The sequence below is a fragment of the Aricia agestis genome, chromosome 1 (assembly GCF_905147365.1).
Source record: "Aricia agestis chromosome 1, ilAriAges1.1, whole genome shotgun sequence".
Taxonomy (NCBI): domain Eukaryota; kingdom Metazoa; phylum Arthropoda; class Insecta; order Lepidoptera; family Lycaenidae; genus Aricia; species Aricia agestis.
Window position 1 is genome coordinate 6,946,609 of NC_056406.1, and position 25,253 is coordinate 6,971,861.

General features: G+C 38.7%; 2 protein-coding genes across 5 annotated transcripts in view; one reads left to right on the forward strand and one right to left on the reverse strand.

The window, feature by feature from the left end:
* Positions 1-18,296, forward strand: part of LOC121729156 (sister chromatid cohesion protein PDS5 homolog B) — a 31,083-nt gene extending 12,787 nt beyond the window's left edge. Inside the window, exons 4-20 of one of the 2 annotated variants that reach the window (XM_042117567.1) lie at positions 1,534-1,724; positions 2,153-2,360; positions 2,931-3,977; positions 4,237-4,414; positions 4,729-4,917; positions 5,310-5,403; positions 5,626-5,809; positions 6,403-6,624; positions 6,736-6,873; positions 7,234-7,293; positions 7,532-7,691; positions 13,254-13,372; positions 13,840-13,983; positions 14,531-14,695; positions 15,943-16,047; positions 16,756-16,791; positions 17,949-18,296. In XM_042117567.1, coding sequence (XP_041973501.1) covers positions 1,534-1,724; positions 2,153-2,360; positions 2,931-3,977; positions 4,237-4,414; positions 4,729-4,917; positions 5,310-5,403; positions 5,626-5,809; positions 6,403-6,624; positions 6,736-6,873; positions 7,234-7,293; positions 7,532-7,691; positions 13,254-13,372; positions 13,840-13,983; positions 14,531-14,695; positions 15,943-16,047; positions 16,756-16,791; positions 17,949-18,071 — 3,363 coding nt within the window. In that variant the 3' untranslated portion in view covers positions 18,072-18,296. The remainder of the gene's footprint in view (positions 1-1,533; positions 1,725-2,152; positions 2,361-2,930; positions 3,978-4,236; positions 4,415-4,728; positions 4,918-5,309; positions 5,404-5,625; positions 5,810-6,402; positions 6,625-6,735; positions 6,874-7,233; positions 7,294-7,531; positions 7,692-13,253; positions 13,373-13,839; positions 13,984-14,530; positions 14,696-15,942; positions 16,048-16,755; positions 16,792-17,948) is intronic. The other variant, XM_042117575.1, reaches the window with a different exon arrangement.
* Positions 18,297-21,093: 2,797 nt separating this feature from the next.
* LOC121729214 (trypsin-7-like) lies at positions 21,094-24,690 on the reverse strand. Of its 3 annotated transcripts, none has more exons than XM_042117666.1 (7): positions 24,549-24,690; positions 24,101-24,329; positions 23,600-23,781; positions 23,021-23,118; positions 22,394-22,558; positions 21,633-21,751; positions 21,094-21,342 (listed from the first exon to the last, which is right to left on the reverse strand). In XM_042117666.1, the coding sequence occupies exons 1-7, from the start codon at positions 24,616-24,618 to the stop codon at positions 21,288-21,290; spliced, it is 918 nt and encodes a 305-aa protein (XP_041973600.1). In that variant the 5' UTR covers positions 24,619-24,690; the 3' UTR covers positions 21,094-21,287. The 3 variants fall into 3 exon arrangements, with proteins under 3 accessions (XP_041973600.1, XP_041973581.1, XP_041973590.1); XM_042117647.1 differs by having other exon boundaries at positions 21,094-21,353; XM_042117656.1 differs by having other exon boundaries at positions 21,094-21,353; positions 24,545-24,675.
* Between the last annotated feature and the right edge of the window lie 563 nt (positions 24,691-25,253).

The window sequence follows — 25,253 nt, forward strand, 5'->3', positions numbered from 1 at the left end:
TGGTAATAATATCGCGCGTGCAAATTGAAGATAGGTCACAACTCACAGCTCATAGTCGAACAAAATCGATACGACTTGTGCTCCATTCTTATTCCAATTGAAGTTAGATCGCAAAACAACTTCATAGACGGCAATCTAATTGGAATTAATGTTTTTATTTCTTATATTTTCTTTTTTCGCAGTATTTAGAGGGTACTTGTCTCGAGTGAAATGTATATTTATTTTTAGCTGTAATATATTACTTCTTTTATCGTAATCGCAAAATTGTCAAGGTGTGTAAGCCGTAAATAGAATATCTTGAAGAGGTGTCGAGGTTTCCTTTTGACACCTCGACTCTTTGTGCATGATACGTTGTGAATGTCTACTAGTCCGTGGTACAGCGTAAAGGTCTAGTAAAGTTGTAGGATGTAGAAAAGATGATGAAGAATTTCTAAATTGCTGTAAACTTTGCATTGGAAACAATCTAGAAAACTGTAACTTTAACTATAAAGTAAAGGGCCATTACAGTTAGACGGCAGGCCGTCGCCTGGCAGTTAGTTAATCGGAAAAGACCACAGACTCACAGTTCCCCTGACGATTTTGTAGATTTTGTATCGACGGTCAATGACTGTCAGGCAGCCTGCCGACCCGAGCCTGAAGGCGGACTGAATGTATTGGACCCTTAACTGGGGAGGCCCAATCGCCTAGGCCTACCCTATTCGACTCTTCCCTACCCTCCCCTACCCTATTACTCCATTCCCTTCCCTACCCTCCCCTACCCTATAACCCCATTCCCTCTTAAAAGGCCGGCAACGCACCTGCAGCTTTTCTGATGTTGCGAGTGTCCATGGGCGACGGAAGTTTCTTTCCATCAGGTGACCCGTATGCTCGTTTGCCCTCTTATCTTATAAAAAAAACAAACTGCGATAAAATCCGTAGAAGTAGTTTTATTTGCATTTAAGTTTTTACGTAAGTGTTCGTAAGGTTTGATGTAATTCAATTACACGTAGGTAATTCAAGGGCTCGCTGATAAGGGGGACACTTGTAAATATACGCTATTAATACACTACTGCACTGCATGCGTCCACATGACTCATTACAATGCTAGAGGAAGAAATGATAAGGCACCCCAATTTGCCATAACATTAGATAGTATATTATGTAATGATAACTTGAAATACTTTTATTTTTATTTAACATTGATTGTAAAGAAGACTTATTATATTATAACAATCGAGATGGAAATACGACACAAAACACTTTTTACTTTTTACAAAGTTCTATAAAAAGTTTCGGAGCACTTATTATGATGATAACGTAAAATGCTTTTCTTATTAAATTGCAAGAATACAATACCTCCCTTCTTTTAAATAGAAATATAAAAGGAGGTATTGGCAACCACTTTAAATTATGATGGTGTAGGTCGTGTAGACTTGTATAATATCTGGTATTTTAACCCCACCTGTAGGCTGGGCCCCCTAGACAGCGGTACATTAGATTAGATCCGAGATTGGGAATATAAGCTCTCAAGGCTCAAACTCTCCACCGTTACAGGTAAAGACGATATTCCTGTTCCTGATCAACCAGCTGCAGGGTCTGCGCGACCCCAAGGACCCGGCGTTCAAGCGCTACTTCTACCTGCTAGAGAACCTGGCCTACGTCAAGTCCTTCAACATGTGCTTCGAGCTGGAGGACTGTCAGGAGATATTCTGCGCGCTCTTCTCGCTCATGTTCAAGATAGTCAAGTGAGTAGACAAGTGTTATTGATATTCGATAGTTATGTTATCGTTTTGTTGTTGTAATTTGATAGTATTGTTTGGAGTCAAGCGAGTGATCTAATAAAGACCACCCGCTTCTGTTAAGACTTCTACTGATAGAATGTATAATACATCGTTTCTGCATTATATGTGTAAGGTCGGAAATAGGTGAAATTATTGTAGTACAGTCTGGTGGCAGAGCACATGAAAATTCGTATATTGCTAGTTCCATACCCATCCCTAGTTGTCTCTTTCACTCTCGCGTATTAACGTAGGAGCCCGACAGCATATTGATGTTGTTGTCGGGCTTGGACACGAGATGCATGAAAATTAATCACAGTTTTCGAAAAACCTATCCTTCGCTTAGTAGTCGACTGGTATTAACAACACTTCTAATGTTACATTTCAATTTACAGCACAGAACACTCGTCCAAAGTGAAATCGTTCATGTTGGATGTCCTGTGTCCGCTCATCACGGAGTCGGATGTCGTCTCCAACGAGCTCATGAACGTTATCCTGGCCAACCTGGTGGAACCCAACAAGAGGGAGCACAAATACGCATACGCCCTGGCCAAGGAACTCATCATCAAGACCAGTGAAACGTTAGAACCTTATATACAGGCTGTGAGTATACTCTGATGTAGGAAGTTTTTGCCAATAGGTCATAGGTATAGAAGAAAATATAGTATCCCGCCCCGGTTTCGCACGATGCCAATGTAATATCGCGAAGCGACCTAAATACCATCCAATGCTAAAAGCGGCATTAAAATTTATTAAATAGCTTAGGTCTAAGCACACAGCAGAAGCAAGTTCATTCCATACAATCTTAAATTTTATTACTAGTTAAGGTTTGTAATATTTTTATATTTTTTGTTAAAAATTGAAAACTGCAATCTTGATAGGTAAGTTAACTACGTAATAGTCGGTAGGCTTAAACCTAATGCGACCGTCGATTAGATTATCCGAACCAGCATGTGCAGTGCTCGTAACGATTCTTGGTCAAGGCCTGACCTATTTCGGGTACATAATCCGAAAGATAAACACTGCAGCAAATCCCGCAACTTGCAATCACATAGCAAACGTCGCGGAACTATTTACAAAATAGAATGCATTCAAACGAGTAATAAAACCAGACCATTAGAATTGTTTGCTATTAACCTGGTTTTATGTATGATGAAAAATGTTTTGTTGCAGTTTTTCAATCACGTTCTAATCCTGGGAAAAGAAGAGAAGAATCTACTGATATTTTCTAAAGTGTACGAGCTCATTTACGAGCTGAACCAGTGCAGCCCCAACGTGCTGCTCGCGGTGTTGCCGCAGCTCGAGTGCAAGCTCAAGTCCGCGCAGTTCCAGGAGCGACTGAGCGCGGTCGCCCTCCTCGCCAGAATGTTCTCCGAGCCCGGCTCCACGCTCGCCAAACAGTACCCAGCTTTGTGGCGGGCGTTCCTGGGGCGGTTCAACGACATCTCCGTGCCCATCCGAATTAAATGCGTGCAGTACTGCATGCACTTCCTCGTGCACCACCCAGACCTGAGGAAAGACATAACAGATACACTAAAGATGAGGCAGCACGACGCAAACGAGCAGGTCCGCTACGAGGTCGTCATGGCCATCATCGCGACCGCCCAGCGAGACTTCCAGGCCGTCGCCGAGTCCGAGACACTCCTGCACTTCGTCCGGGAGAGGACACTAGATAAGAAATTTAAAATCCGAAAAGAGGCTATGTCTGGGCTGGCGCTCATCTACAAGAAGTTCCTGACCGAGGAGAGCGTGCCGCCGGCGACGGAGAAGGCGGTGCAGTGGATCAAGGACAAGATCCTCCACGGGTACTACATGACGGCCCTCGAGGACAGGCTGCTCGTCGAGCGGCTCCTCAACACATCGCTCGTCCCCTACACGCTGCCGCCGCAGATACGGATGAAGAAGCTGTACTATCTCATGGCCAACGTGGACGACAACGCGACTAAGGCGTTCATCGAGCTGCAGAAGCATCAGCTGGCGGTGCGGCGGACGGTGGCGGAGTGGGTGGAGCTGCACACGAAGCCGCCCACGCCGGCCGTGCAGAAGGACCTCATCGCCAAGGTCCTGCACATCAGCTCCAAGTTCCTGCCTGAGTCGGTCAAGGCCCAGGAGTTTCTGAACAAATTCTCAAATCACATGAAAAAGGCACCGGAATTATTACAGGGGATGGAAACTATTTTGAATCCGAATGTTAGCTGTGAAGTTTGCGTACGCACAACGGTGAGATATATATTTTTTAAATAATAAATAATGCGAATTAGATCAAATTAAGCATGGAAATATTCATTATGTACGGTTCTGGCGCGATATACTTTAAGTCCCTGGAATGGACAATGGGGAGTTTTTATCACGTCAAATCACAACGAAAATGTGGTGTCACCTAGTATTATTCATTAAAACTCATCACGTCCCAGCATGCAAGAAAACTTCATGTTAAGTTAATGTTATACGGCGACTATAATTTAACTTAATTTTTCAGTCGAACGTACTCAAGAAGCTGGGCCAGCCGGTGATGACGAACCTGTACTATAACACAGTGAAAATGTTGCTGGAGCGCGTCAGCTCGGTCATGGTGGACCACGAGTCGCTGCTCATACTCGTGGGCTATGTTGAGGGCGCCGTCAAGGGCACCGACCCCTCTATAGCTGAGGAGTGCGGTAAGTAACTATATTTTTAACCGGCATAAAAAAGGTGTCTCTATTCTCTAATTAATGCTTTTATATGTTTGTTCGCGGTTTATACTATGGGCCAAGATGCCTGAATTAAATCGTGGTGCATGGTAGTGCACCCACTGAAACGCGCATAATAAATTAAATAAATAACTTCTTGTTGGATGGAAGACTACAGACAGTGTCATTTATTTACCGCGCAATGCAGAATTATTACATTTAATGGGTCGAGTTTATTTAATAATATATTAAATAGAATTGAAATGTTTCTCATATAACCTAAATACCCAAAATATTTGCAGGCATAGAACTAAACGTGGCGGTAGAACGAGGGCTCAAACTGCTGGTGATGCTGTCGTTCGTGTTCCCGTCGCACTTCATCCACCTGGACGTGCTGGAGCGGCTCATCTCGCTGCTGGAGCTAGACGAGGAGACGGTCGCCCCACACGTGCTCGCCGCACTCACCTTCCTCGGCAAATACAGACCGCTCAGTGAGTTACGTTTACAGTTAAATTAAGATAATCAAAAACCCCCATAACAAAGATTTAAAAGGTCTAATATTAATAAGTGTAGAATCAGAATACAAAAGTATATGTCTAATTACTTATATACTTTTTGTTGTTAAAATCTTTAAACATCTGATAGCAGATGTTGAAAGATTTTAACAACAAAACTTTTTTAACTTTAACAACATACTCGACTATGTCAGCTTTCAAACAAGAACAAAATACAGACACGTAAAACTAATTACACCCCCTTGTTTTCGTCAGGGGATAAAATCGAAAAGAAGTTTATTTTAACGTAGCTTATGGGAGTGGTATTACCCGTGATCTGCTTATGAATCAATAATTTTCTTAGTATTAAATTACTGTTTCCGTTTTAGGCGAAGCCTGCCCAACATTATTCCCGAAACTGATAACACTCTGCAAAGCATACGCCGAAGTTGGCACACCGAAACAAGCCAAGAACGCTGTCAGGTATTCTTACTTTGTTTGTAAAAGTAATTTTACGAGTGTATGGAAGTTATAGCTGTTATAAATGTGGTATGTATAGTATTTAAGGATGAATGAATATTTGTTTATTATTCTTTCACATCAAAACATCTGAATGTGTTTCGATATTTGCTAATAAAGCTTCCGATTCAAACATTAAGGGGAGATTTTGGGCTACTAGTATACTAACTTTCTGTTATATTTCAGATGTCTATTTGTAAACGTACCGGATCAGAGAGCGCACATCTTCACGGAGATACTGGAGACATTGAAGACGACGCTAAACCCCAACTCGGAGCACTACCGGACGGCGATCGTCACGCTCGGCCACATCGCGCAGAACCTGCCCGACAACTTCCCCGTGCATATCAAGAACATTGTGTCAAGAAAGGTCAGAAAAAAAGAGCTTGTGTGCTTGTAGTTTCTGTGGTTGTTATTGTATTTTTCAATATAAAAACGATAGTTAAATTTATAACGACAGCTTTAAATTTATAATTTATAAATGTTAATATATTCACAATGTTCTCATTAATCGTGACTTAATACGTAACGCATCCGCGGAGAGTTCGTTGCGCGACCGCGACGTATTCACTACGTGCCCGTCCCACTCGAGCACTCTGAAGTCGCTAGCCAACCGCTGCTACCATAAAACTCATACCGCCGTACTCAGAGACATTAAGTTATGATTAACCTTCAATTAAATGAAGAGTTTGACAGATAATGTATGGGGCTTATGTCAAAATTTTGAATTAATTACATTTAATTAATGTTCCACTCTGCGTGCGGCAGTTAGATACCAATAAGACCGAATGAAAACGCCATTTCAATTTTCATCAAAATATATGTGTCCTCACCGATTTCGGCCTCGGTGACTTGACTTCGTACTGATGCGGCGACGATCATGGGCACGCATATGACTAAGGTATCCTATATTCAAAGCCTTAATGCTAACGGCAGGTTATCAAGGTTTATTTATTTGTACAGATAGTAAAAGAGCTGCTTGTCCGCGAGGGTGGGGGCGGGCCCAACGCGCCCGAAGGCGAGTGGTGCGAGGAACAAGAGCTGCCCGAGGAGACGCGCTGCAAGCTGGAGGGGCTCAAGTGCATGGCGCGGTGGCTGCTCGGCCTCAAGAAGGACGAGCTGTCCGCACAGAAGACGTTTAGAATGCTCAACGCGTTTATCGTCCACAAGGGCGATTTGCTACAGGTAAGGATTTGTTGTATTGGCGATACGTTGTAAAGTAGTTTGCATAATTTTAAAGTATGATTCATATAAATCGGTGCGTTGTGTTTAGTATCATATTTTTTTATTGTCCAGCAAAACCAGCTGTCGGCGGCGGAGATGGCGCACCTGCGGCTGGCGGCGGGCGCGGCGATGCTCAAGATCTGCGAGCAGAAGGGCGTCGGCGACCAGTTCACCGCTGAACAGTTCTACAACCTCTCGCATCTCATGATCGTGAGTGTCGAATTTTATGTTACCCGATGCGATATCGCATGATGCTGCGATAACGTATCCTGTTTTGTATAAGGCGTATCCTGTTTAGTATAAAAATGATAATGATAAATAATAATAATATTATCATATCTGCGTAAAGACATAAGAGTGTTCTCAGTCCATGACTGGCCTCTCTCAATGAACGCCAAGATGACCGATCTCCTGCTACTCGCATCCAACATGGGCCTGCAACTAAGCGGAGCCCTCTTACAACGCAAAAAAATTCAAAGATTATTAAATACATAGGTATAGTAATAAGTACTCTGCAGAATTTCATGTCATTAGGAAAAAAATATTTTCTGACAAACACTATTTTTACAGGATGACGTACCCCAAGTACGAGAAGCGTTTGCTGCCAAATTACACAAAGGATTATCAAAGGTAAGACTAATGTTGTTTTTGTTCAGACATGCAACATCAGGCAAGATATAAGGATGCGCAAGGATCAACTTTTAGTAGCTTTTAGTATAGGGCAATAAATGCTACTAAAAGTATAGGATCTATACTAATTGGAAAGTTTTTTGTTAAATCGAACTCAATAATCTTTAAGATATGAAGCCAGCTATATACCACTTAAGTTCTATCTACATATTCTATATGCCGTACTTTGTATATACAGGGCATCCCCAACAAGTGCCTACCACTGGACTTCATGGGCATGTACGCGCTGGCGGGCCGCGAGCCGGTGAAGCGCATCCGCTCCGTCGTGCGACACTACATGCTGGCGGACGTCGTGCGACGCCGGGAGTACGTGCGGAACATCACCGTCGGCACTAAAGGTACAGGAAGGCTTTACTATACTGGGTGTGACAAAACTAAGTGACAATACTTGTGTTGTCACTTAGTTTTGTCTGTGTTTTGTGAGTGTATGTGTCCCTTGTAAGTAAAGTATTATCACTTAGTTTTGTTACATCCTGTATATTGCCAGGATTATAATAATATTATAATCGTGCAATTTGCATACTTGAGACAGGTAAGTTAGTTGTGTCATGTGTGGACCTCCTGGATTATAAACTTTTACTTATACTTACTCTAAATACGATTTGATATCATTAATAACATTCCGTATGTTATTACCTTGAGGACACCAAGATACGTTGCAGTGTCGCGTCGTAGTTTACCCAAATCCTTTTCATTTGTATAGCGACGGTGCGATATATAAAATGTATAAACTGCTCAAGAGAGATAGTGTGAGCCGTGAGCAGTGGTCTCGCATAAATAATGTTGAAATTAAAGGTATTCCAGTGAAGCCCAACGAAAATTTATTTTCTCTTATTGATTCGATCGCTAAAGTTGTGAATTATTCTCTTCCGAAGACTCAAATTAACTACATAGCTCGTGTTCCATCACACGGCTCGAAGGAAAAGTCAATCATTATGTGCTTTATAAACCGGTACGTCAAAGAGGAGTTTATTGCCGCTACTCGAGCACGGAAACGAATAAGTCTAAATGATATAGGGATGGGAGGAAACAATCAACTTATATATGTCAATGACCACCTTGTTCCCGACATGAAGAAACTGCTTACTCGAGTTAAAGAGATTTCAAAACTAAAGGGACTGCAGTATGTATCGGTAAAATATTGCAAAATACATGTACGCAAAAATGATAAATCGCCTGTCCTTATAATATCAAACGAGGCTGATTTAAACAAATTAACGTAGTGTGCCTTTTGCTTTGCTTGTATTGCTATGTAGTTATTTTTGCTAAAGTTTATTGTGTACTTTTCTCATTTTCTAAACCATGCTCATACCGCTTTTTCTCATTTAGGTGTATCATAATCAGCTTTTTCATCAACAGTTCATTTGTGTATTGTGCTTTACATTTATGCTATATTGCATTACAAATATTACATCTCGCTTTATTAACTGTAATAATATTGAACCACAGGAAAAGGTTTAGCGCCCCTGGCTTTGCACTCGGCTACTCGTTTCGCAACTGTTCGTATGTCGTCGGTTTGCCAAAACTTAACCGGTAATGATCTATAGATCGCTTATATATTTGTCTCGCTCGCACTCGCTGCCGCTTATGGGCGGCTTAATATGTACAGATTTCTACACCTACCTGCTTTATTTTTGGTCTTATTTATTTTATAATTATCAAAAATTATTACTCATTAACGTTTTAAAAAATAATATATTGTATATCTTAGATAATGTAAGTATTGTAAAATTTATGCATTTCTCACTCGGTGAAAGGTTGGATTTATATTTTGTGAAATTCCTGTTTAGTAACTTTGTGGGTACATCAGCAGTTTTTAAATTGAATTTATATAAAGAATTCTATTTTATTATGTTATACAAAAAGACAATTATTTGCCTTGATGTATATGAATTCCAAAAAACTCTGCTGCTACTACTCGATTTATTGGTATTTATCTACTTACTTTGATTATATAAATGTCCTCCTTGCGTTAAATAAGACGTTTAAAATGATATATTATTTACTTTACATCCTGTATATTAATTTAATAGGTTCTGTAATAATGATTGCTATAAATGTACTTTTGGACTTATTTTATTCATTATATGATGTTTCGAAGATTTACGCGATCAATTTTATAATTTATTTCAGAATAGCAATCTTCTGTTATATGTTTATTTTATGGTTTATTCAGGATGTAAGTGTATGTTGTAAAATAATTATTATGTTAATACTATTTTTGCCTCTTAGTGTGCACTTTATTAATATTGCAAATTTTCGCTACTTATATATTCACATAATATATTATAATGTTGGAAGGGATTTAACTAGGTGTTTTATAATTCATTATTTATATGTGAATTTAGTTATGTTAATTTTAGTCTTAAATTATATGAGTAAATTTTACTTGGATAACATATTATGCAATAGTTGCTACTGTAATTTATATCATGGAATCTAAACTTAGTATATTTTATCAGAATGCTAGAGGCTTGCGTTCGAAAACAGACACTTTCAAAAGAAATGTTTGCCTCAATTCGTATGATATCATATCTATTGCTGAGACTTGGTTATTAGAAGGTATTATGGACGAGGAATTATTTGATAATAGGTATGTTGTTTGGCGGCGAGACAGGAATTACTCTCTAACTAAGCAATCTCTAGGGGGCGGTGTCCTAATAGCGATACGCCGGGAGTTTGAAGCCCATAGGCCGTCCCGAATGGCACACCACTGCTGAGGACCTATGGGTGTCCATAGCTCCGAAGGATAAGTCCTATGATACAATCCACTTTGGCGTTCTTTATCTTTGTAAACAAAATGAGGGAAATAGTTCTACTGTTCAGCTTGAAGCATTTTCAAATAATCTTTTCAATATTGTTAACACGTACCCAAATGATAAATTTATAATTTCTGGTGATTTTAACCTCCCTTTTATTGATTGGAATACTAAAGAAACGCAACCCATGTCAAGTATATCTCTCTTTAGAAGTCACGTAAACTTCCTCGATACCCTGGCGCAGTGTAATCTCACGCAGCGCAGTCAAGTGCGTAATAACAACGACAGGTTACTGGATTTAGTTTTCTCCAATTGTGAGCTGACTGTTACTGCTTGTGACGACCCCTTGGTCCCAGAAGACTTACCGCACCACCGGTCTTTATGTATTGAACTTACACAAGGTGCGGAAAGTAATCTGGAATCCAAAACACGTGTAAAATATTTTTACGGTCGTGGTAAATATCACCTTATTCGTTCATCACTAAACTCAGCGAATTGGCTTGAATGTCTTAATGGCATTAATTTGGATGAGGCGCTTAAGTATTTTTATGATATAATATACGACCTTCGGAACACTCATATACCACATAAGGTCATTTCCCCAAACAGTTACCCGCCATGGTATGACTCTGCCCTAAAGAAAGTCATCAGGGAGAAACACAAATTTCATCGTAAATTTAAAATGTACGGAAATCATAGCGATTACATTACTTTCTCACTGCTTAGGAGTAGAGCCAAATCAATGGAGCACAAGTGTTATGAGTCTTATATTCGTAATACAGAGAACTCGATAGTTAATGACCCTGCACTCTTTTGGAATTTTATAAAAAGTACTCGCAAAACTTCTACTACGTTTCCTTCTTCGATGGGCTTTGAAGGTAAGGTTACAAAAGAAGGTGAGGAAGTTTGCAATTTGTTTGCAACTTACTTCCAGGCAAATTTTCTTGATTCCACTAGTTCGCCTGATGAAACATGTACTGAAGAACATACCGTTCATCAGAACTCCGTGGGAGATATAACGATTGATCCTGATGAGGTACTGAAATTGCTAAAGTTAGTAGATTTGCATAAAGGAGCGGGGCCCGATGATATTTCTCCCCTGTTTATTGTTGAGTGTGCCACTAGCCTAGTTCTCCCACTTACCATTCTTTATTCAAGATCCTTAATGGAAGGATATGTGCCCAGTATGTGGAAGTCAGCATTTATTACACCTATTCACAAGGGAGGGGACAAGGGCAATATTCAAAATTACAGACCAATATCAAAACTCTGTATATTTGCTAAACTATTTGAGAGAATTGTGCATCAACAAGTTTATACTGCTCTCAAAGGCTGGTTTATACCAGAGCAGCATGGTTTTCTGAAGGGTCGCTCAACAACTTCAAATCTCCTCTTAACTTATGACCATGTAAGTTCGGGGATGGATTCAGGCGCACAAGTGGACTTAATATTTACCGACTTTAGCAAGGCTTTTGATCGTATAGATCATTGTATATTGCTCCAGAAGTTATCCAATGCAGGTATACATGGAAATCTCCTTCGCTGGTTTACATCTTATATTTGCAATAGGTCTCAAGCCGTTACTATAAATGGTTTCATTTCTAGGTGGATGTTTGTACCTTCTGGTGTCCCACAAGGTTCCTTACTGGGGCCCTTGCTATTCGCTATTTTTATAAATGATATTTCTTCCTGCTTCCACCATGTTTATTTCTTTTTATATGCAGACGACACCAAAATATTAAAAAACATAACCTCTTTTGATGACTGCCGCCTTTTGCAAGAGGACTTGAATAGATTTGAAGAATATTGTGTGCGTAATAGGCTAGACCTTAACGTATCTAAATGCTTTGCTATCAACTTTAGTCGTAAAGTAAATTTAATCAAGTATAATTACAAGCTTAAGAATAAGGCTCTTATATTCAAAAAATCTACAAAGGATCTGGGAGTTATTGTAGATTCAAAACTAATTTTTGATGAGCATATAGATTACGTTATTAACAAGGCCTCGAAAGCCTTAGGATTTGTAATTAGATCGTGCAGAAATTTCAAATCTATTAAAGTGGTCAAGATCCTGTATTGTGCCTATGTGCGCAGTATCATGGAGTATTGTTCGGAGCTATGGAACCCTGCTTACAATATATACATAGATAGATTAGAGTCTATCCAAAAACGCTTTCTTAGATATCTCCAGTTTAAATGTAATCAATTTCTTTCTAACTACGATGCCAGATGTAAAAAATTCCATTTTTTTCCACTGTGCCTACGAAGGAACATTAGTGACCTTGCTTACCTAAGTAAAGTACTGAATAGTAAAATAGATGCACCCGAATTACTCAGTAGATTTAATATTAATATCCCCTTTAGAAACGCTCGTCATTTTACGCCTCTATATGTCCCACCCTACAACACCTATTACCGTAGGAATTCGTTTGTGTTAAGGTCGAGTGCACGATTTAACAAATTATTGAATACAAATCCGCTTGAAGACATATCCTCCCTTACACCAAATAAAATCAGAAAACTTTTGACTGATGCCTATTTTAATTCTATTCAGTAAACGCCTTTCTATATAAGTAGTTTTATTCACAGCGAGTATAACAATAATATCCATAGACTGTATAGACGCATAACGAGTAAGCGCTTGCGAATTCATAATAATATTATATTCCTTTTCTTGTGCTTTAATAAGGTTTAGTTTAGCTTTGTTGCTTATTGTTAGTTAAAATTTTTTAATTTATTATGTTGCATAATAATTTAGATCATTGTGTTTGTCATGATTTGATGTTGAGTATGTTACATTTAAGTTCTAACCTATTATACACTAGTGGAAACTTTTAATTGGCATATCGCTGTGTAATATGTATCTTATTGTAGTTGTAAATAGCTGTAAGTTTTCCCAAAAATAAAAAATAAAAAATAAATAAAAAATAAATAAAATAAAACGTTAACGACATATTAAAATCAAATCAGTAGCTTAGTCTATGGGGCAAGGCTAAAGCATAAACTGCTAGGATCGTCAATCTGCTACATAACTTGAGTAATTACCTGATTTGTTTAGCTTTAAATTGGTATAAAAGACACATAGAAATTACACAAAATGTTTATTATAACACCTAAATGAATAATATGTCCCACCTACAGTGGAGAAGGCGGTGTCGCAGCTGCCGCACATCCTGCCGGACTACATGCTGGTGTTCGCGGTGCCCGTCCTGGCGCACGACCCCACATTCACATCGTACGACAACGTCGCACAGCTCAAGGTAATTACCCCATGGCATCGAGCCCAATCATTAGATTAGACAAAGGGATCCTGAATATTTTTTACAACAATAACAATAATATAATAGTTGTTGTGTTGACTGACCTCTCGTGTGACCATATTTCATTATTTCAGAATAATTATAATTTTATTTGCAGAAAGAAAATTACAATAGGTCTTATACACGGTTCAATATTTGTGACTAGTTTGTATAAAAAAAAAGTTAAATTAAAACTATTTAAAACCTAAGTCAAGAACTTAGTATTTAGCTGATCATCAACATCAGCTGCTGATGCTTCTGACATGCTCCTAAAGCAGGTTCAGCATAAAACGTAAAAATAAACTTAACTTTCTGTTGTGTTTAAGGAGAAATAGTTTTCATTTTAATTTAGTGTCGTCGTGGATTAAAAAGGGCTGTGACTTTTTCTTTATTATGTATTGGTAGATATACCATAAACTGTTTTATAGGTGGTGAAACAATGCCTATGGTTCATACTGGAGCCGCTGATCACTAGAAATGACTTCTACTGCTACGGATTTTACAAGAGTCTGGTGGAACGAATGAAGAACCACAAGGACGCGATAAACGAAACAGATGATGTGACAAATTATGTAAGTGGTGCATCATATTATTTTAATGTCAAGATTAAATTATTTCAATGAAAGTTATATCACTCGCAATTCGCGGGGCCTTCTACAGTTTTAGTTCGACTCATTTATTGAAAGAATGCCAGGATGTTTTGCCCATACCCAAAACACCCGGGCATTTTTAAATTTTCCCTAAACACGGGCGTTTATTAGTTGATTAAGCTGTATATTATTTTAGATAAAATTTAAAAAAAATGTTATATTGTGGTTAAATATCTAGATTCTAGATCGTACTAAGAGACTTTGGTTAAAGCCTAAGTCAAAATTATGCCACAAAGTCCGTATAATGTTTACAGTATCTGTATTATTATTTTCATGTTTTTGATTTCTAACAAATTGGTCGGTAAGTACTTTTAAGTTGAAAGATCTTTAAAATAAAGTTTCATTGTTCACATTAAGAGAAACTTATCTAAATATCAGGTTGATGATTTTCACGGCGTTTAAGTTATGAGGTAAAAGAAATGGTATAAATAGCAATATGCAAAGGTAACTAAGTACAAGGATATTCCAGAAACTATGGGCTACGTGCGACCTGGCTATGTCTATAATCTGGTCGCGGACGACGAGTTTCGAGATGCGCGAGTTCCCGTCCGACGCGCGCATACCCACCATGTACTTCGCGCCGCAGCCAGACTTCTTCGTCAACACGCGCATCTTCCTGCCGCCGGAGCTACAGGTATACTTTTTAGGGTTCCTTACCCAAAGGGTAATAAACTTCTGGTCTGTCTGTCTCCAGGCTGTAACTCAAGATCGGCCATAATAACCTTCTGAAATTTTCACAGATTGTGTATTTTTGTTGCCGCTACAAAAACAAATACTAATTACAAAATAAAATTAATATTTAAGGGGGGCTCCCATACAACAAACGTGATTTTTCTGGCTTTTTTGCTCGATATCAATAATGGCAACAGGTAGGGACTTGCAATTTTCACAAAGTCCTTCATTATAATATATCTTTAACTATTAACAATAATATTAAAATAGATTAATAATTTAAGGGGACTTCCATACAAAAAACACAATTTTTGGCCTATTTTTGCTCTGTAACTACATTTTTATAAGTATAAAACATATTCTCTTAAGCTGCGCGGCCACTGAAGGTACGCGTCCACCGAATTAGAATCGGAGCGGTCGGATTTGTTGCTTTGTATTGATTTCTATATACATAACTCCGTCCGTCCGCTGCGTACGCTCCGATTTCGATCCGGCGGACGCGCAGCTTTAAAGTTTAAACCTAAAATCGCCAAACTGTATGACAGTTTGTTGGCAATAATCTAATATCGTGAAATAACTACAATATCGATATTATTGTTAAACACTGAAGTCGTCACCGTCGTAGCATTAGAGCGGTGAACATGACTTCCTGGAGACAGAATACTACTGTTAATTGTGTGGGAGCTGGCGGTATTTATATACAAATCATTTTAGATAACGTTACGACTACTATCACCACCAGGAATTCGTATCTACTCAAATCTCTGATAGCTGTGCAGGGCTCGGAAACCTGGTTAATCTTCGCGATCCTGTTCGTTAGAAACGCCATTCATTTCCAAAAGAGCGTTTTCATTTCGATTCCGCTCTGAACGGATCGAAATTATTCCTGGTTTTGTTCAAAGAGCAAAATGAAACTGCTCCTGCTCAAAATACCGGTTAGAACCGTTCGCGATTATGTTCGCCCCGCCCACTCACACACACCACGACCCTCACCCATTGTCCACACATTCAAAACAAATGGCCTATTGGCTATTAGATGGTGCACTTGGAAGGGATAGAAGATATCACTGCACTAGTTACTTTCCGCGAGGAATTAACCAGGTTAATTTCAGAAGCAATAACGCTCGCATCTTGGTTTCGCTCCGAGCGAACACTTATACAAAAACCTGGTTAAAGAGCGCGTCGTTTTAACCTGGTTTGTAATTTCAGTATCAACAACCCAAAAAGGCGCCGTCGGTTGAGCCGGCGACCCGGGCCAAGAAGCGCGCCCGCCCGGACAAGGACAAGCAACAGCATTTCACGAACGACGTCGAGGTAGGACATATAACTTAAATGTTGGAGTGATTGAATGAAAGGATGTAAGATGATTGTCATACAAAAACTAGGGGAGACTGCTGGTATCTGAATATTTTTTTATTCTTATATTTCTCTGTGCAGGTGTGGGACACTTGTATAAACTTAAGGTTTCAAAAAGATTACGCATAGTAATTTCCGATGTTCATGTTTCAATGTTTCACTGGCTTGGCGACAATACTGCACTTCATCGTAAAGCCGCTTACGGACACTCCGGCCAAATGTGCTTGCATTATTTTCTCGCCTGTGTACAGTGCGATCATATTTCTTGTATACTCATTATTATCTTCTTTTTGGAAATTTATTTCACATAATTTAAATTAAACGCGTGGGTATACGTGACGTAATCGAACGATTCAGAATCAAAGCTTGTAGAAGCGCACAAAAGTATTTATAATAAATTAGCAATGGTTTTATCCGAAAACTAAATGAGTTGATGTCATTTTGTGTGTATGAACGTGAAATATGTTTCACCGTATAATTTTAAACACCGTTAGATTGTAAATATATAACATTTGTTAATAAATATTTCGTTCAACCAATAATCGCGTGAAGTTTAATAGTTTTAAAGAGTATAATATTATAATTTATAAGGAGAATGTTTATTTCCCAATCTAACGGTATTTGCGATTCTACGGTGACATAATATATGTATTGTGTTGTTACAAGCTTGACGTCGTCGACCGGAGGAGCATTGATGCTAAGGTAAACACGACCGAGCATTACCGACGCTTGTTATATTATGTTCCTTATTGGTTTTACATAGACGTGGAGGTATTTTGTGAAATTTGTTTGTACGAATTGTGTTTATATTAGCATTGAATGGTCTTTCAAGTTCTGTTGCAATTTGTTTTAAGAGTTAGCGCTTTTTGTGTAGTGAGCGCGAGGTTTATTGTGGAGTAAGAGGCTGTAACGTAACGATGTATAGTCTGTGCATTGACTGGTAATAAACCTTTCGATCGCGGAAAAACGAGACACAATAGCTTATCTATTGTTATCGGGGCCGTAAGTGGCCGCTTGGGGCTTCATGAATTAAAAGTATGTCAGCCAAGACAACAAAATAAGTTGCTGTGTCATCACCATATTATTATACGTGTTCAATCGATTAATTACTTTCATATCAACACATTGGAGCATAGGTTGCTGGGTTCACACTTCACATATCAAAACAAAACATTTTTTATTGTTTTACTAGGTGAACTTGGATGTATTTTTTTAGAATTTAAGATAAAATGGTTTGTTAAGCAAGTAAATGTAATATCAGAGAAGTTGATTATTAAACAGATGGGGACCTACGTAGTTTGTCAAACCCAGCCGACAGATCACAATTATTAACATTGAATTGACATGATCCACTGACCTCCATTATACAAGTACGCTGTATGATGGAGGTCACTGACATGATCCAACCAAATGACGTTGGTCTGTCAACTGCCTAGGAATCAATCAATCAGTCAATTCAAATAGCCGTGATAGGTTGGATGGGTTTGACTTAACGCGATCAAAATACGTAGGTGGGGGACCTATCTGCCTAGGAATCAACTACTCTGATAGTACATTAAATTAGTTAAATTTAATCGTATCATAGCATCAGGCAATTGATTAAAACGCAGTTAACAAACCTACATTATTTGGTATGGTGTTATGTCAAGCCAAGTCGACTTACGGCTTAATTCCAAGTATATCCATCTTTCAATTAAGGACATACCCATCATGCTTATAATATAATTATAGCAGCATTGGGTTGGGGACGGTAATCTAATGCGAAGGAGTCACAATAGATCCTCGAGGGTCGCAGTCGCATCAGGGCTACAATGACCTGCATGAAAAAACAATGCTTATAATATGGTTGTTACTTTCAGCCATCGGAGGCGTCGGACACCCAGATCATACTGCCCGGCATCGAGGAGCCGCCCGAGAGCGAGCTCGACGAGCCGCTCGCCAAGCGGCCGCTCGGCGATCCGCTCGCCGATCCCGCGGTCTGAGCGCATCACCGCGTCGCCGCACCACGTACTGTATTCACTTACTCCCCTACTGATAATACACAATGAATAAGCTTTACTATGTTTTGTCTTTGTCTCTCAAGATACTGTTGCTACAGTGAGACCGCATTAAGCGACACTACGCCGCAGCGACGCGACACTTCACGTTAAAAATATTGAATTTTGTATCGCGTGGTGCCGCCGCAACGTAGTGTGGCTTAGCTCGTACGATTTGATCCTTCGATCGTGGATTCTTGGAAAATGTATTGTTATTCTATTGTGTCTCGCTCACCGGTGAGCTTATGGGGCTTGATGAGTTAATACAAAGCATATTTGGCCGTGACGCGTCGTGTCGCTCCGCTGCAAAGCTACGCTTAGTGCGGTCTCAACTTTAAGTAAATATTGTATAGCGTATCAATTGTGTATATTTTCATTAGTAAGGGGTAACATCCTGTCATTGACAACGCAACGATTACCGGCATCAAACCTACGTCTCAGTATTTCGAGTGTCAATATACCGGTAGTTTACTTATACAGTGTTTATCGTCGAACGATTTACGGAAAATAGTTAACTTTAAAGTGTAACGTTTCAAGTAAGGTGTTTAAAATATATGGAGAATACATATTTCATGGAACTTTATATACTTAAATGGGTGTAGTATCGATGTTGCCATACTATGTACTCGTTCTATTTATTTTCCGTTAAATATTGTATTAAAATGTCCGAATTTTGTTGGTAATTAGAGAGTAGCAGCTCAATTTGTGGGGCTACTGGCTATCCGTATACAGTGATGTGAATACACGCTCGCCCATGTTCCTAGCGCGAGACCCAGTCAGGTAACATTACGCTTAAACACATTAAGACTGGTTACTTCTTATATGTAGAACATCCGACGTACCACTCTGTCGTAGAGATATAATATTTTCTGTAGTCAGTTACATTCGTAACTGTATTTTTAATGAAATGAACAACATATATTGTGCTAAAAGACTGGGTCCAATTCTCTTATCTCGTAGAACCGAAGTCACATTCGGGGTAAAAGAATTGAACCCCTGGTCTAGTAAATTTTTATAATGACATCGAGGTCTAATCAATTATAGCGTCTAAAAATTGATCACATTTGTGATGTTTCTGTAATTTTTGATGATTACCAACCTTTTTGTATGTTTTCAAGTCTTTTTATCTACAGACGAAAAATTACCACCTTCTACAGAAAGGTTTAGTTCATATTATACTTGTATAAACGTATCAACATTCAACATTACTCAGTATTTTTTATCATATTACCAGCAATGCTGGCTGACGATAAGATGAATGTTAAAAAAAATCTGCATCCAATGTAACTTTAGACGTTGAGCAAAAATGAATTCTAGGAGCATTGATTAAAATTGGATTTTAAATATTTAATTGGCTTTTTGGTTGTACAAAATTATGCCATTGCATGTTATATTCGTAGGTTTTGTGTCCAAGGAGACAAATTTATGTGAAGCAAACTACATAAAAAATGCGAAGTCTTATAGGAGAGCTGAACAGGAAGGATATAAGAACATGTATAAGTTTATCTTTCTAACAAATAAAACGCTATCAAATAAAAAGAAGAGGCCATCTCTGTCCTTGCCGAATCCTTTCTGTTCACCAAACACATTAAATTATATTATTATTTATACTTACCTATTCATCTTTGGGTGATAAAAATAGTATACTAAGAAAGGCAAGATTTTTCTTACATTGTCACAAAAGTGAAATAATGAAAGTGAAACCTGAAATTCATCTTGACATAAAGGATAAATATAAATTATAATTACTTAACAAAGTTTTCATGCTCTGAAAAATAGATTTTGTGACAAATTAAAAGTTTTTTTCTCTTCATCTACCCAACGATTCGCTCGGTCCCTATACTACAATTAATATTGTAAGTTAAATAGATTTTTTAAAAGACATTTCGGCAAGGTTTCATAAATACTTATTGTCACTTTTTTGCCCATTTTGTATTTCGGATCTCCATTTACTATGGAGCCTAGCCCGATGTGGATCGAAGTAAACATTTTACAACTTCATCGAAACTATATTTCTATTAAGAAAGTAAGGTGGGGTTGTAAAACGGATACGAACTATCCTGGTGTATTATAGTTTAATCGTAAGCTTATACGTTTGTTCGTTGTTCTAGCTGTAATATTATTTTCGATATAATTTTTATTTTACATATTTAATTTTTGGTTAATACTGTCAACATTTCCATGTCCGAATTGAATACACGTAGATGTTAAGTTTATTTTTGTACCGGCGAATCGTTTTTGTAATGACTCTTATTACGCAAGATTTTATTTATCGGACTATATAGGGTTACAGTTATTTGTGATTTGTGTATTTTTGAAGTTCTTTATAAAATTATGTGTATCCTTAAACCCCTCTATCGAGCATACGTCTGGGTGTATTCAATGTTATTTTATTATTGTTTTTTTTGCGGACTAAATTAATAATGTGTGTGGACATCGTAGTGTCGACATCTCTTAAGTTTAAAACAATACATCAATGCAACTTCGGCAATAGCCGGCATGCACTCGCAGTTTCCTTTTATATGTAGTTAGATGGTAAATTATTTGGATATTTATTAGCACTGCGATGTCCACAGTTAAACTATTGACTTTATTATAAGTGTACCAAAAATAGGGGCGTCAGCGCCACACGCGGGCGGCGGGACTCGTGCGCCCGTCGCAGTGATGATTCTCTGTAGTTATGTATTAAATAAACAATAAATACATAACTACGTTGTCTTATTTATTTAACCTCCTTTTAGTAAAGTGTAGGCTAAAATAGTAATATTTTTGCAATAAGAAATCAGTGTCTATACTTACTCTATTTGTATTAAGCCATTCTTACACTCATCAGTAAATTTTTGTATTTTATAATGTTATAAACCAAATGCCGCAGTACAGTGTTTACCACAATGTATTTCATAGATTTATTTAATCAATGACTTTTTTAATAAAATATAGGTTTACTTTCACCCTAACAGAAGACAACTACCACAAGGACTTAGTAACATTATGGAAGTCTTGACATGAAATAATAAAGCTTGTACAGTTGTTAACGCTATAGTTGTATTTAGTATTCAGCGTGTTCACTGATCATCTACACCAAAATCTTCCTCGGTTGCCTCTCTAACGTACTCCGGTTCCATCGTGGTGTTCCCACTGAATGTGGACTCGTACTCCACATTAATCTGCGCTTCGGCCTGCTCCCGTGTCGTCTTGTACGATGCTATAGTACGCGCTACGAAGTCCCTACAATTTTTTATTAATATGGTAAGTAGTATTTAGTCAGTCCATACTCCATACAGCAAAAGAGAGATTTTGAAGCTGTTTAATCGACACGAACGTAACTTTTTAATTTGCTGTACATAATATCCGAATTGCAAAAATATACAAACGCATGGTCAAACTCGAACCAGATAAAAGAAGGTGAAAACTTTTGGAACTTAAAATAGCTTTTAAAGTTTTATGATACAAACACAATACATACTGTGTTCTCATTTTTAGTTTCAGTTAACAGAGCCAGCGTACCTAAAATAGTATGCCTTTATGAAGACGGGCGGCTGTATTTCGTCACCGCAGCGCTTGGGGCCGAAGCTCATGACGCCCATCAGACGGTTCTGCTGCACGGCCGGCGCCCCCGCGTCGAACTGATGATACATGGTGAGTGTAAATCAAATATATTAATGTAAGCCATTGCTTTTTGTGTTTTTTTTTACGACAATGTTACAAATGCCATTTATCAGGCTTTCCACCGCCAAGCAGGCCCTTCGCATTTTATACTTATTAGTTGTTAGAGCCTCATCTCCTCACACTAGAATCTAGATCAGGGGTCGGCAAGTAGTTTTAGGTGGGGTCCGGTACTGTGGGAAAATTTAAACGAGGTCCAGAAAAAGCACATTTGTCCTATATTATGCACTCTTAAAAATATTATTTTAATTAATAAAGGTATACGTATACCTTATCTATGTATTAATTGATACCTATTTGGCATACAATAAATAACAATATTTCGCAGTCCGAGATTCGACCTTTCGCGGTCCGCAAACGGACCGCGGTCCGCCTGTTGCCTATCGCTGATCTAGATGATCAACAACCGCACAACCGCTCCGCCCGCAAACCAACAGTGCGAATTGCGATAATGTAGTCATTGTAAGCTAGGAATTCTTACGCAACAAAATGGTAGGAAGGTTAAGAAAAAGTAACAGAGTTATCATGACAAAACTTATTACTTTGTATCGGCGAGTATTGACCGCGCAAAAAGGCAGCAATGAAAAATCCAGCCAAATTACCAAACAGGCATCCCTCGTTCCGTTCCGCAGTGAAGCGCAAAAGAAGTCGTTGTCGTAGCGAAACCCGCTGACTAGCTCGTACGCGTCCTCGCAGTACGTCTGTGTGCGAACCTTGAGCCGAGCGGTCAGCAGATCAGGCGGGTGTTCCTCGAAATCTTCGTTGGACTACACAAAATGACGTTTAGTAGATCTTTCACAATATGTCCCTAAACAACTAATGATTACGTATGGCATTCAAAACCTTTGTAATAAGTAGGTATCCTAGATGATTTTGAATTTGAGCTGGGTTTAAGGGACAACCTAGCTGTAAAAGTAATAGGTATCTGCGTTACGTCTTCTAGCTGCAACTTGCACGCTTTTATCGTCTTTCGTCTACAACTCTAGACGTAAGGTATAGTTTTCACAGAGCCAGTACTGGCTGCCAATAAGACTGGCAGCCAGTATTGGCTTGATATATGCCGCGCGTGAACAGTTTTTCAAGCCAGGCCAAACTGTTCACACGCGGCATATACCAAGCCAATACTGGCTGCCAGTCTTATTGGCAGCCAGTACTGGCTCTGTGAAAAGTATACTTAACAATTTTTATTGACTTCAATAAAATATTATTTTACACTCGTATAGCATTACCTTAGTGGCTCCCCAACCGCACACTAGAACAAAGCTCTGAGGATAAGGCTCTACAAAGCCCTCGAATATTTTTATAGCTCTTACGGAACTGCTAAATCCTGAAATGAGTTGTTTAGGTATAAGTTCCGAAAATTTTGAAAATATATTTTGCAAAAATCATAGAAAGTGCGTTTTACGATAAAATATGAGACTAGAAAGAAGGCAAGACAAGTCCATGGACTAACAATCAATTTCTGCTGGAAAGTAGAACCTAAGGCTCAATTCACACCGGAATGGCAGAGGCGAGGCGAGCAGTTTCAGTGTCATATGATTTTATACTTTATCTTCATTATTGTAATACATAGTATCGCTCGAGAAATCGCCGCCGGCGGCGGCCGCAAGAGGCCACGAGCGGCCACGAGCGTCCACGGGCGGCCGTAGATTTCTCAAGCGATACTACGTATTACAATAATTAAGATAAAGTATAAAATCATATGACACTGAAACTGCTCGCCTCGCCTCTGCCATTCCGGTGTGAATTGAGCCTTAGTGGCATAAACTACCAAGGGCTTTAAAAGAAAATATCGCCTACTGACTTACTCAATCTCCCAGCCAATTTGAGCAGGGCGATGTCAGCGTGAGGGACCGGCTCCTCCTCAAACTTGGGATGGCTGACGGCACCCACAATATCCACCAGCTTCCCACCCTCGAGGGGCTTGGAGCTGCCCACGCGGACCTTCACGTAATCCTGCAATCCTCTCATGGGATCCACGAAGATCACACTGGAAAATTGTTCAACTTACTAAAGTCTTCGTTGAACTAATTAATTACTGGATTTGTCTTTATTCGACGCTAAAATATCTTGCGATTAATTTGGATTTTGTGGACTGGTTTTAGTTATTACCTGAGACGGATTGTATAGATCTTACTAGGTCAGAAGTCAGAAGCTTACACAAAACGAAATAGCCAATTTGAAAATAAGGTGGGACTAAAGTTATAGGTATCAGAATAAACTAGCAGGCTACAGGCAGTTTCTGAACTTGAAGAGGAGCAGGATTCCGGATCATCGAATATTTGCATTCCATCCTCTTATTGGCTTACTAATTCAAGCAGTGCGCAGCAGTGAGCACCCAGTCGACGTCGACGATGGAGCCGGCGCACCACAGCCGGTCGTGGATCAAGATGGCCGCCACGTACGGATGGTTGCTGATGTCCGCGTCGCTCCCGCCCATTATCCTCAAAGCGGGCTTCGGCTCAGGAGCCTCATAGTTACGACGACTCGGCTCGGCTGACTCTATGTCAGTTCTAACGATATCTACTTTGAAATTCACTGAAAGTAATATGGTAATTTCTAAGTATTTTATCAGAAAGGCTGGAGTCTTGTCACTCTTGTACATGTGGCTAAGCAAGGAGTCGTTAAAGGCATAATAACATTTCTCTACTCTTTCCTTAGGAGCTTCTTGAGTCTCAATTAATTGATAAACAAAAAACTCTACTTAAGCCAGCTCAGATTTAATTTTGCGTCATGTAAGTTCTAGTACTAACCTACCTCGAGGAGCATTGAAACAATATGAGACTGAACTACACACGAAACAAATAATACACACACAAATAATCATATTGGAAACCAAAAGAAATAAAATTCTTGTATAGTTTTCATAACATTATGAAACTGGAAACAAATAAAATTTTATTACAGTTTGTTTTCGTAGTTTCATGTTACGTTATTGCTCTATTTTTTAGGTTTTTATGTAGGTGTAATAAAATGCTCATAATGATTTTCAGAATTACCTACCATAGCAGCTACTTATAATAAAATTTATAAAATGAACGTCATCGAATTTAAAAAATTCATCATTTATACCTAAAATACATAAAAACTAAAAAGTATGGGAACTTATTTTAAGGGTTTTTGGTCAAGGTAGAGTGGAGCCGGTTTAAAAAGGAAACAAAATTTTCTAGAAACATTTTTATTTAAATGACTTAGTCTAATAATACCGGTGCATAAACAATATATCGTCATATCACAATCGTTGGTCAACAATCGAGCAACATTTAACAGAACATGTAATATCACCTTTATCACAGTCGGTATAGTGTGGGAGGTACCGAAGCATTCTTTTACTTTTTCTTTTACTTTATTATTTCTAATAATATTTGAAATTTACTAGATATAATCATATCAACTAATTTTATGTGTATGGCAGGTATGGCACTACAGTCTTTTCCCCTTTACCATCCAATAAGATAATAA